General features: G+C 36.5%; 2 protein-coding genes across 2 annotated transcripts in view; both read right to left on the minus strand.

Moving 5' to 3' along the window:
- Positions 1 to 12,527, minus strand: part of LOC112454267 — a 36,667-nt gene extending 24,140 nt beyond the window's left edge. The window contains exons 1-2 of the mRNA XM_025015559.1: positions 11,919 to 12,527; positions 11,236 to 11,278 (exon numbers count right to left, since the gene is read on the minus strand). Coding sequence (XP_024871327.1) covers positions 11,236 to 11,278; positions 11,919 to 11,923 — 48 coding nt within the window. The 5' untranslated portion in view covers positions 11,924 to 12,527. The remainder of the gene's footprint in view (positions 1 to 11,235; positions 11,279 to 11,918) is intronic.
- LOC112454254 (BTB/POZ domain-containing protein KCTD12) lies at positions 4,871 to 8,456 on the minus strand. Its single transcript, XM_025015541.1, has one exon. It carries the CDS (start codon positions 7,740 to 7,742, stop codon positions 7,005 to 7,007), a length of 738 nt encoding a protein of 245 aa, XP_024871309.1. The 5' UTR covers positions 7,743 to 8,456; the 3' UTR covers positions 4,871 to 7,004.
- Positions 12,528 to 12,648: the final 121 nt, after the last annotated feature.

The raw sequence follows: 12,648 nt of genomic DNA on the forward strand, positions 1-12,648 counted from the left end.
GTTCGCTTCCGTGTAAGTGTGACAGTTCATTCAAACAGGCAATCGAGTTTGCATCCACCACCTTCCGGCGCAAGCGCTTCGTTCGTTAACGCGCAATCTCCTCTTCGACAGGAGAACTATCGTACAAGGAGAATCGGCTCTTCCTTCTCCCGTTTGGCGGCGGAACGATCCCTTCTTGCTGCACGATTAATTTGATGTTACGTGCAGCCATTATGATTTTTTTCCGATATTCCCGTCAGACTTAATAAAAGTTTATATATTCCCCATCAGAAGTCTCAAAGAGAATAATAAGGTTATATTGTGGAAGAGCAACCTTATATTAGCCCTACCTTTTGGCTCTCAAATACGCGCGAGATTTATAAATTGAATTTATTTGTCTCTCAATGACATTCAAATTTAAAGAATTCTAATCTATTCTAATCTATCTCAAAAAGCGAGATTTATAATTAATTTTGTAAAAATTAATTTCTTATCGCTTTAAAAAAATATATAGGACGTACAGTGTTACTACAGATTAGAGATTATATACGTACGTGTGAATATGTGTGTGTGTGTGTGTGCATGGTTAACTCTTTTATTATCGGAAGGTAAAGTAATTATCTCAATTTTTAGGTTTTAATCCCAAGCAACTAATTTTTTTATTTCATAGATTATACCTATACCTATAATTTCAGTAATATAAAAATTATTCACTCCTCTAATTCATATACCTATATGGTTGAAAAACTACTTTGAAGTAATATCATTACTTCTCTCCATAATGAAAAGCTTAAAGGGAAACGTTCGCTACAGTTTCTGTTGGATTTCAATAAATTTCAATTATATTCTAACTCAAGACAGAAAACATGTATTTCTTTCACACGCATTTCATTGCAGATTTGGGGATTATCTTAAAAAATAACCCAACATATTTTTAGTTTTATTTATTATTCAATTCGACTGGATATCGCCAAATGCATAAAGCATATAATAAATGGTTTCAACTACAAGTATCAAAAATCTGTATTAAATCTGTATTAAAAACAAGTTACAACCACGCATTTAAATTTTTCGTAAAGAATGGAAATTGTATACAATATTCTATATTTTTCATATTAAAAAGCATGATTATGAAGGTAAATTAATTATCTCAATTTTTAGGTTTTAATCCCAAGCAACTAATTTTTTTTATCTCATGGATTATACCTATACCTATAATTTCAGTAATAATTCACTCCTCTAATTCATATACCTATATAGTTGAAAAACTACTTTGAAGTGCTATTAATATTATAAAAGCATTTCATTAAAAAACACATCTTTCCTGTTTAAAATTTTATATATTTTTTCATGTTTGCTGTATATTATTTAGAATCAAATATTTCAAGTTGATTATGATTTAAATAATTAAGACATATTCTAAACACTACGACCCAATATTAAAAACAGGAAAATGTAACATCTTTAAAAAAAAAAAAATCGAGTTGTAGAAAATCAAAGTACACATAGTAAAGAAATTTTAACTATGACATTTTAAAAATTTAACATCGGTCTTCATTAGAGAAATAATTTAAAAACATAATTTACTGCATGTTAACTATGCTTTATAAATTCAGCCGTGATTTACCTTTTGAAACATTTACATAATTGTATATTACGTGTAACTTTTTGTTCCTGTTTGCCTGACCTGAATTTAAAAAGAAAAAGCAGTGACGGGAGCTTAATCTGAAGACCGGAAAATATCAAAAGTCACGAAAAAACATGGATCAAGAATCATTTTAATCAGGCTCATTCTCGTATCATCTCAATCTTTTATTTCTCTTCTTTTTACTTAGACATATGTATATATACATGTACAATAATTTTATATCGTCGCAGTCTTACACGCTACCTAACACCGTTTTGTTTCTACTCGTTGGATCCTTTTTAATAAATTCTGAATCTCGAATATGGGAATCAAAACGTTTCCACGATGCGCGTTGCAATTTCTGGTCGGACTATTTCTCAAAAAATGTCAAATCGCACGCAATGCGCGCGAAAAAAAACTCGTTCCTTCATCTGATTGTATCAATAAATATAAGTATTAAGTACGCATTTTAAATGATATATAAAGATATTTCATATATTTCTAAATTCAATTGGTCAAGATGTCTTCTAATTAGATTTAAAAAAATACTTTAGCAAAACCATTTTGTCGTTATAGATAGCAAAGATGTCTTTCAGTATATCATGGTTATAATTTGAAAAATGATCCGATCACATCGTCAATTACATTATTTTCCTACTGGTTCCTATGTTTTCTATCATATCTTATAAATAAAATTTAGAATCCCAACACCAAACTCTAAACTTCAGCAATACTTACAGAAACTTTACATCAAAGAAAGAAGTTTGGTGGAGTTCATAAGAAGCTTATTTGATTAAAAATAGCTAAGAGAAAATTTAATCAAACTTCGCGAAATTCGAATTCCATCAAATATTGAACTTTCTGAAACAGAACAAAGATTTGAACTGGAAAAAGAGTAAAGAGAATATTCGATAGGATAGTTGTTTCTCAATTATCAAAAGTTATAATATTAAACAAAGATTTTATTAATCAATAAATTTTGATGAAATTCGAATTCTTTAAAATTCGATGGAACTCAAAAAATTGAGTTCTGTCAAATTTATTCGCTCGTGACTCGCTTTCTTTCGCAGCAAGTCGTAATACAGCTTTTAATCTATGAAATAGAGCCTCTATATCACGAATCTTATCATCAATCTCAATTCTCTATCGCTCTCCACGCACACATAATATATCGCTACAAATAAATCAACAATACTGCGTACACTCGGATGTGTAAAGACAATTTATATCTTCTAAAACTTACAACAAAAATGCATTTTATACAACATTTGTTTCCACCTAAAACTAAAAAATTTTGTCAAAACCAGAATATAATTAAACAAAAAGTTATAAATATATATTCTCATAATTCTAAACATCCAATATATTAATATTTAAATAAACAAAATATAAAATATAAAATATAAAATATAAAATGTTTGCATGTCTTTTTGCTATATTTCAGAATGGAAATCGTTTTTATCGTCCCAAATATCCGAGAAATAAAGGGTCAGAAAATATATTTTAATTCTATTTGACATTATACAGATAAACGCGTATGGTAGACTAAAATCAGTCATTGATATTTTAATAACCGCGGAGACTCGAAATGAGATATCAATAATTAATAACTCCAACGCGCTGAATTTACCGCATGAATATTTATTTGGGCCCAATTTTACATATTCGCACATGCTGTGCAACTAATTTAGTTGTAAATTAACATAGAACTTCGTCAAATAAAATCGTGGAATTCAATAAATGATTATTCCAAAAGTATCGAATATTAATTTTAATACGTAAAAAACACAAATGTCTGAATGACACATATCCGTTGGTAAAGATTAAAATTTGTACCATTGTAAAGCAAATCGAAGTTTATAGTCGTCCTACGTACGTGAGACTCTTTGCATTAACGTCGTGCAATTAACGTCTACTATCTTACAAGTTTGATTTACCTGAATGTCTTTTATTTGTACAGAGTAAATGGAAGTAGGCAATTTACTAATTGTAATCGCGTAACGATTACGATGCCACACTGCTCCACATTAATCAATAGAAGCTCCCAACAAGATTTGACGCGTTGCTCAACGCAACCGTCGTAATCATGATTAATTGCAGATCATATCTGAAAGCTGATATCTCACGAGACACAAACTTGGAAAACGTCGCTCACTCGTTTCACTTGAGTTATGTTGCGCAATAATAACGTTTTCTCTTAGTGTTAGTGAACGGGACATCGTCTTATAGATTTTTAGCAACCAGCATCAGTTTTCATGAAATGTCACAATTGCGAGAAATTAAAAGTTTCGGTGGCGGGCCACGCAGTATAGACAAATTAAATTTTCTCGAGTACACATTGGGCTATCATGTCCACTCTCAGTTACATATAACACCTCGCATTGACACGCATAACTCGCACAACAAGCCGAACATGTAACGTCATTATAAATCAATTCATTGCGAATGCAGATGCGTCGCGTTCATCGAACAGCGAACCATGCACCAACAATAACGATTATGATTCGCATCATCGCTCCAAAGTTGCTTTTCTTTTTTCGGATTACCGCAATGCATATCGAAATTATAAAGAGCAAGCACCCAAATGTGAAATTTTTCGTCTTGATTTTCGTAGCAATAAATCTTTCGCGAATATATAATTTTGATTCTGCTAACAAGTTACGAAAAGTTAAATGTGTGCATTGAAAGTTGTGATAACTCTATTGTGATTCTACACATTCATCGATCGCCATATTAAGTGTCATAATGATAATGATATATGAGACATTGCTACGATACGAGATTTATTACCTCCGTTATTTTTAAGAAAATCTTCGACATTTTACGCGTATACTACGATAACGAGCAGCTAACGCGAAACTCGATACCTGTCTCGTCTGTTCAGCGCCGTCGGCACTCTTCGGAACAATCGCTAAACATTGTCTGTTACATGATAACCTGTTGCAACAAGTTTATAATCGCGATGAATTTTTCGATTCTTTCATCATTCTGAATATGCCAACAATTATTAATAATGTTAATAACTAGATAAATAAACAATATCTCACCATGAAATAATTGGAAAGTCTGAAATAAAAATCTGCTTCTTTATATTTTAATTGTATAGTATAATAAAAAAATTAAAAAGGCATGTAAGATAAATTGAACTTCAAAATATGCGAAAAAATATCCGTTAAAAGTAACAATAAATAAGTATTAGTATGAAATAAAATTGTGATAATAAAAATTTTTTAAAATAATAAAAGAAATAATAAAAGTGGCCGACTCTTTATAATTTGTAACTCTGTTTTCATTTGAAAAATTGTTCAAAACTTTTTTCAAGTATATTCCGTAAAACACTATTGTATTACGAAGGAAAAAGATATCTCGGTTATCTAGATGTTTTCATAAATACACTGATTTACGACGAGAAACTCGAAACTGTAAATTTATAACAATATTTCGCTTTCCGTCGTGTTCCGAGTTCCGATATTTCCGCGAGTCAACAGATCGAAAGTTATGAATTGCTTGCCATATTTACGTTCCGCTTTCCAGAGAAAAGAATTTAGAACGAAAAAGAAAAGCATTCGACTCAGACTCGTTTAAAAAAAAAAAACACTGACAAGAAATCATTAGAAGAGATCACGTTTATTCGGGCGTTCCGTCTTTCGAATAGCGCGTTTGACATCGTGTCGGGTTGTAAGTACACGCATTCGACAAGCCGCTCCGCCCATCTCGAGGATGGTGCTAGTCACCTAATTTAAGCCGAATTTATACAGAAAGGATAATTCACGCATAGGTATATCGATATCTACATCACTCTCGCCGCCGTTCTTTCACCGCGTATTTTCTACTTAAAGAAAAGATCCGATTCTAGCGTACCGCTAACTACTTGGTCCGACTAGCGATCAGTAGTAACTACTCGGTCTGACCGTTATCTAGCAGTGACTACTCGGCCCGACCATTTACCAGTACTAACTACTCGGCGTACTAGCACCGGAGACTTTCTTTAAATAATGGTCTCGTTATCAGACGATAATTGAAATTTTTCATCACCTTTAATTTCCTCTTGCGTCATACGCGAATAAAACACACACGCAAACGTTATTGCGTCATTCGTTCAATCTGATTTTAAATAGCAGCCGATACTTGTATTCCACGTCAAGTCCATTTTGCATTTACGATGTTTCCTTACATTTTCTCGCCCGTTGCATCCAGCGACATTTATCACTGACGTATCTGACATCGTTACCTCTTTAAGTGGCCAAGTCGCGTTTCGCCCGTAGATATTTCAACATCATCCCTTCACCCCGATCCGCTTTTCTTGCGCACGTTTCATTCACCGTCTTACTTTGCGTCCACTGGCAATGAAAAACGCCCGATATTGGCGTCTTTCATCTCGTGGATTCACGCGAGACTGCTTTTTAATAAACGTTTCTCCCTCGCAACGGCCCCTGATAGGGGCACCTCAGATTTTTGTCGGAAATGGCAATTTTCTTACTGCCGTCGGCGCGTTTCGATTACGGAAGATCCTAACGCGCCGCATTCGGAAAAGTTTTAGATTCTTTTTTGTACAGTTGTGGATCAAACTCATTTACAGTTGAATATCTACACATAAAGTTACACATAAAATAACATACAATCACGAATTTAACGGAACGTCTTTGGTTTCAACACGACTGTTATATACGTTCCCTGGATTATTATCTTCGACGTTGACTAATTTTAAGTTCGACATTGACTTGCCGCTCATAATTCTCTATGTTACATCTTAAATTAAGCAAATGGTATTCGTAGATCCAACGTGATCACGCTCAACGAGTTCGTGGTTCTTCTTAATACAAAAATCCAATTCCTCGTTATTTCAGCGCTGTCAATGTTTTAGACGAGGGTTCTGAAAGGCGACAGTTCTCGGATATCTATCTTCGTCGTGTCTTATCCATTTTCTCATTCCGGTAAAAGAATCGATTAAAGTGAAAAAAAAATTCCAGAATATAATGTTTCGGAAAGCTGATGATGTTAATATTCTCGAACGTCGAAGTGTCCCAAATTCCTTTTACGTCAACGTTGATTGATGATAGCGGTGACTTCGGGAAATTTTCTTACGAGACGAAATTACTTATAGGAACGATGTTTCGTCCGATGCTGTCGTACGAAGTTCCTGTTGAACTTGATTTTGCACATCGACCTCATTATGCATATCATGGAGTAAGCTATAAACGAGAGTTCCGTATTTATCTTGTTATCCGCTCGCACGTTTGGCACACGTGTTTTCGCGAATGTTTCCATTTCCGCCTGAATCGCTTCAAATAACCGAAGAAGTCCTTTTTTACGCGGCAACTGCAAACGCGTACTTTTGCAAAATGCGAGCCGTCAACGATGCTTAGCCAAAGTACATCTCACTCGCTCGCGAAACTTTTTAATCGCGCACGAAGACGAACTCGTTATAATGATTCCAACGATTCTCCTCAGAATCCACTCCGGGCTTTAGCTGCTCGGAGTTGCTCCCGGCGGTGCCGGAGCCGCAGCTACCCGCTAGTCGGAAGCCCTGCTCCTGCAGCATATCGAAGGCCTGTTCGATGACGCTGTGCTTCAGGAAAAAGCGCGATGTGTAGCGATCGGACATGCCGTGGTCGGGATCGCGACTTTCGTTCAGCGTTTCGCCGAAGACGTCCCGGCAGAGTGCCACGCGGCCGCATACGAGGATCCTCGAGAGCTTGCGGAACTTGACGTCGGCTAGGCCCTCGCGACCGAAGGCAAAGCTGCCCCGATAGCCGATGGTGATGTATCCTGGCGCGCGTTTGCCAGTCGCGCCGCCGGCTTGTCCGCCGGAATTCTCCAAAATTGCCTTCTCTAAACCGGGCAGGCCGTAGAAGTTCGCCTCCTGTTTGAGCCTTTCACGCTCGCGAAAGCCCTCGGGTAAAACGAGCGCCTGATTACGCAGGAAGTCCAATACGTAACGGAAAAGCACGCCGTCGCGGTCCAGAAAATATTTGCCCTTGGCATCCTTTTCCACAGCGGATTTGCCAGTGAAGAGCGCAGCCAAGTGAGAATCGCTCTCGCGGGTCAGCGTAGTCAAAGCAGTGGTGTAGAAGACGCCGCCCACGTTCAACTCAACCACGCTCGGCATCGTTTCCTGTTGCTCCTGGTCCCCCATGCTGCGACTGGCGCGACGTAAGAGAGAGTGAGAGAGAGAAAGAGAGCGACAGAGAAAGACGGTAGCAGCTGGTCGCGTGGACAGACGAAACTACTCGTCGACGCCGACGAAACGATCAGACACCACAAGTGGAAGGCTCACAGCTGAGAAATTCCCAGGAGGATTAAAGATGACAAAGGATCACGCTACAAAAGACGACACAGAACTGCACTTTGCTCGGTGAAACGTTACGCGACACTCGCGCAGGACGATGAGAGGCAGGAAGACCACAAGGTCGACGACCTAGGAAATCCCGGAGTCGATCGCGACAGACTAGGTAGTGCGGAAGATGATCGCTCTTCGGGATTCTGACCGATGAGGAAGAACAGACTGCTCCTAAGACCAACTTCGTCGTGTACGCACGTGATGACACGTTTTCGGCGGTGCTCGTTGAAAAGCCGGGCTGATCGGATTCCGGTCTCGGCTCCGATACACGTTATTTATTCGCGCGACTCGCACACGAATTAATATCCGGTACTCGCAGAAGTGATCGTAACGGCGAGGAGCGACCGACTGCGCCCACGTCGGAGCGACGTCGAGGACCGGAGCTTGTCTCGCTCGGGTCTCTTGGCTGATGCGCGCTTCCTCGCCTAAGTGGTTGGCGCGCGCGTCAGGACGCACTCTCCGCTCCGCTCGCTCTTCCGTGTCGCGAGGGTAACGCGGACGTAATGCTGCGCTGCCGGCGCAGCGAGTACGCGCGTCGTGTCAACGCGCAGCCACCGATATCGCGCGACAACGCGCGCGCACCACCCCCCAAGAGTCAACCATTCGATTCTCACCCTCGGACGAGGCTAGTCACGATCAGGACTCCTCTAGGGTGCGCTTATCTCCAGCCTACCCTGACTAACTCTGGTTTGTCTATCCTGATTACGCAAGCTAAATCCTCCGCGATTCGTTCCGACATATATTTCGGCGTATCCTTCGTCGCGAATTCTGCCGTAATCTGGGTTACTCCGATTTATTCCGTCATACTCCTAAGCAAGTTGACGCGACTGAAAGTTACTGATGCTTGAACCTCACCCAAATCGTGAGAGAGATTCGTGATTGTATGTATTATATATATTTTTTTCCGGAAGGAAATCACAAACTACAAATGTGATGAAAAATGTACACTCTAAAAAAACCGGATATCCTCTCGTTCGCAGATTTCGATATTGTTCTATTATATCAGGTATGCTTATATTACACTGTATCTCTCATCCGTTCAATATCTGCAAATATTGAACACGTAACAATGTCAATATGCAAAGCAATTAATTATCACACGTAGACAGTTATACATTGCTGACATAAGTGCATGCTCGTTTTAGTCTAGTTGATACTCTCCACAAGATTGATTACAAATAGACAAAATTTTTTAAAGAACACACGGTTTTCATTCGACATTGATTGCAGATCCTAATTTTCCTTTTTTTTATAAATCAAAAAGAGAAAATATTGTCTTGTTTTTTAAACGTAAATAATTACAAATGAATAGAACAATATGTATTAATAAGTACTATTACAAATATATTTTGTTTACTTTTCTCTCACGATTGCTCATGAGTTATCAAAAAGTAAAGTTATATTGCAAATTTCTAAATTGCAAACTGTTGTAATTTTCGATATTGATATATGGCATTGTAAAAAATCAGACTTATTGTTTTTGCGATGAAAGAGAATCAAGCTATGAGAAGAGTATTATATTCGTTTTCATAAAAAGATTTCAAAGTTCTTTTTTAAGATTCAATTATTTATTTTTTACAATTCTTACAGCGAAAAGTTACATTGTAAATATCTTTGACTTGATATAATAAGTTCTTTTCAATGAATTTATACAATCTTGTAATATACAATTGTTAAGAAATAATATGTTTGTCAGAAAATAATATTACGTAATAAAATAAAAATAGCAGAAAAAATAAAGATTTTTATATAGATCATGTATCAGGAAAAATATATTTCTACGAGATAAAATATAAAACTATATGTGATTTATAAATTAGAATTTGGAAAGTATTATAATTATTCATAATTAATATTTGTTCATTTACTTTTTCGTAATTCTAGACATTCGTTAAGAAACTATATTTGTCTTATAAAATTGTAATTTTCTCATACACAAACGTGTAGCACTTGTTTATCTCAAACAAGATCAAAAGTAAACGGATAGAAAGCTTAGAAAAATTGCGCACATGCAGTGTATGTGTGTGCTTGCTCGCGCGTGTAAGTGAGTAATAAAACTGTAATATAAAACTGTATATAAAACATAAATCCTTATTTTGTTACGCTACTTTATTTTATTGCGTAATATCGTATTTTCTTGGAAAAATATTATTTCTTAAAGTATATATTACACTTGGATAGTATACATTTTCAAAAGAACTTATATAAAATCTAAATCTACGATCCAATCTACGATTTCGCCACATGATCTGATAAGAAATAAATCCTTTCAAAAGCAATCTCAAAATTTTTTTACGAAAACGAATATAATATTCTTCTCATAGCTTGATTTCCTTTCATTCAAAGGCATACAATTATATCATTCAATAAATAAGATCAATTACTGAAAGACAATACTTTTCTATCTGTAATTAATTTGCACAATTCGATTGCGAAGTAGATTAAATTGTAATTAAAAGAAGCATTAGAAGCAATGCAATAAAGTTGGAGTAGACGTAAATTTATACACTCAGCGTTATATGTCTTCGCGTCCAAAGTTAAATACATCCAAATCAAATTCATTGCGGTGTGTGTGTATACATACACACAACAAATTCATTTAATATATATATTTTCATGAGTTAGAACTGTAACTGTGACAGTTTGTAAAAATTTATAAACATAACGTTAAAGAATAAAATAAATCATGATACAAATAATATTAATATTAAATAATATATTATTAAGAAAATAACGTCATAGAGATTAAATGACCCGCGCAAGCGCTACCATATGATGACATCATAGAGAAGACTGCACTGAATTCAATACCAAACTAGAACGCGCAAGCTTTTATTTTGCTCAGTCAAGGCTATGCAAGTGCGATAGTTAGCTAAGGATAGACTTCCTTTATCTAACCAAGATACGCCGATTACCTATCTAACGTACTATCAATTCTAAAAACATTTATCTTTGCAAAAACATTTTTCGCTTCAAAATTTAGTTTCTTTAAATAGAATCGAACGTTTAAATATGACAAATTTCAGAACCAAAAAATTGATTTATGCCAAAAAGTATTCAATTTACACATATGTATGCGTGCGTGTAGATAAAACCAGATAAAAAATTTCTAATAAATTGAACATTTCAATTAATTATTAAGTGAAATTAATTACTAAGTGAAATGGCACGGTAAACGTCAATAAGAATAAAAAAGGCTTATACCCTTACTTATTTATGTACATTTATTTGCATATTGCTATCAAGCGCGCGCGCAGAAGATTGAAATAAAAAATACTTTAATACTCACCGGTAAGAGAGAGATACACAGCAGCGGAATTGTAGCACTTGATCTGTATAACACACAAATATATTCAAATTAAAGCAGTGTTCAAAATTAAATATTGTAGTCGATAATATTTAAAAAAATAATTGTTCCTCATGTTTTAAACTTTTTATTCGTTTTCTAAACAGATATATATTTAATTGAATAATGCTGATATGCAAAAAATAATTACCGCGATTACCGCTTGTCATTATTGCACATTTCAATTAACTCGTTCACATAAAAGCAATCTGTGAGAAATATTACAGTCGCACGAAACTGTTACATGTTTGCATTGACATGATGTACTACGTGATAAATAACGCTACTGTCACACGGAGTTTACTTGACTGTATTGTCGCATATTCGCGTTCGATCGATATTATACTGGCAGATTTTTCTTTAAGCGCCTATACGCGCGCTTAAAAGACATTGTAAATGCGTGCATCAATATATTGTAGGATTGAATCGAGTCGGGGCCTTAAAACCGCCACTTAGTATGGTAAGGCCCAGTTTCACAAGTGTCGGTTAACTTTTAACCTTAGATTAACTCACTCTTCGTCTCTTTCTAAGGAAAACGTTAGAAGGAGACGAAGAGTGAGTTAATCTAAGGTTAAAAGTTAACCGACACTTGTGAAACTGGGCCTAAGTGATAAGTAAATAATTACCCCATGATTGCTTCGGCGTCGCCCGATGCCTTCCCCGGGCCTCCTCCTCCTCTCTTGGCTGTCCCCGTTCCTCCTTCTTCGTGACACACGCGCACCACACTCGCTCGCGAAAACACGGTTAATCGCGGACGCGCGACACTCTGTACACGGCACTACCGACGTCAATCGCACGCGCCGCGCATTTTATTATACCACGACGGAAGAATAACGCGGGAATAAGGTAGCGATTACGTACGCGCGAAGTTACACAGTCCGCTCGCCACATCGGCGTCGTATAATATGGCGACGGAGAGAATTCGTAAGTCGCGCGGCCAACTTCACGGTATTACGGACAACCTGCCGCGCCAATGCTGCACCTGTTGCTCGTGGCTGCACTTTCCGTGCACCTTACGCGCATTGAAAAAAAAAAACAATAAACTCGTGCCGTCGTGCCGATTATTCTACCTCGTATTAAAGACAGGAGTAGAAAAATATAGATATTTGCGAAAAACATGATTCTTGTTCTTGCCTTTAATTCTTTATCGGATCTAAATATAGACACCAATTAATATAATAATCAAGGATCCCTGAATGCTTACTGCTTTTTCGACTGAGCGCAGCCTACAGTAGAACAAAAAATGTTATCAGCTGAGCGTTTCATGCAAAAGAGACACCCGTTAGAACAGTGTAGTATATCTGACAAAGAATTCTATTGTTCTTACTGTTCTTAGCCAGTAATCATTGATTCTTC

The sequence above is a fragment of the Temnothorax curvispinosus genome, unplaced genomic scaffold (assembly GCF_003070985.1).
Source record: "Temnothorax curvispinosus isolate PA1 unplaced genomic scaffold, ASM307098v1 QBEX01004937.1, whole genome shotgun sequence".
NCBI lineage: Eukaryota > Metazoa > Arthropoda > Insecta > Hymenoptera > Formicidae > Temnothorax > Temnothorax curvispinosus.

Bases quoted from the DNA above. Each gene is read 5' to 3' on its own strand.
- LOC112454254 (XM_025015541.1), bottom strand. From the start codon at position 7,742: ATGGGGGACCAGGAGCAACAGGAAACGATGCCGAGCGTGGTTGAGTTG.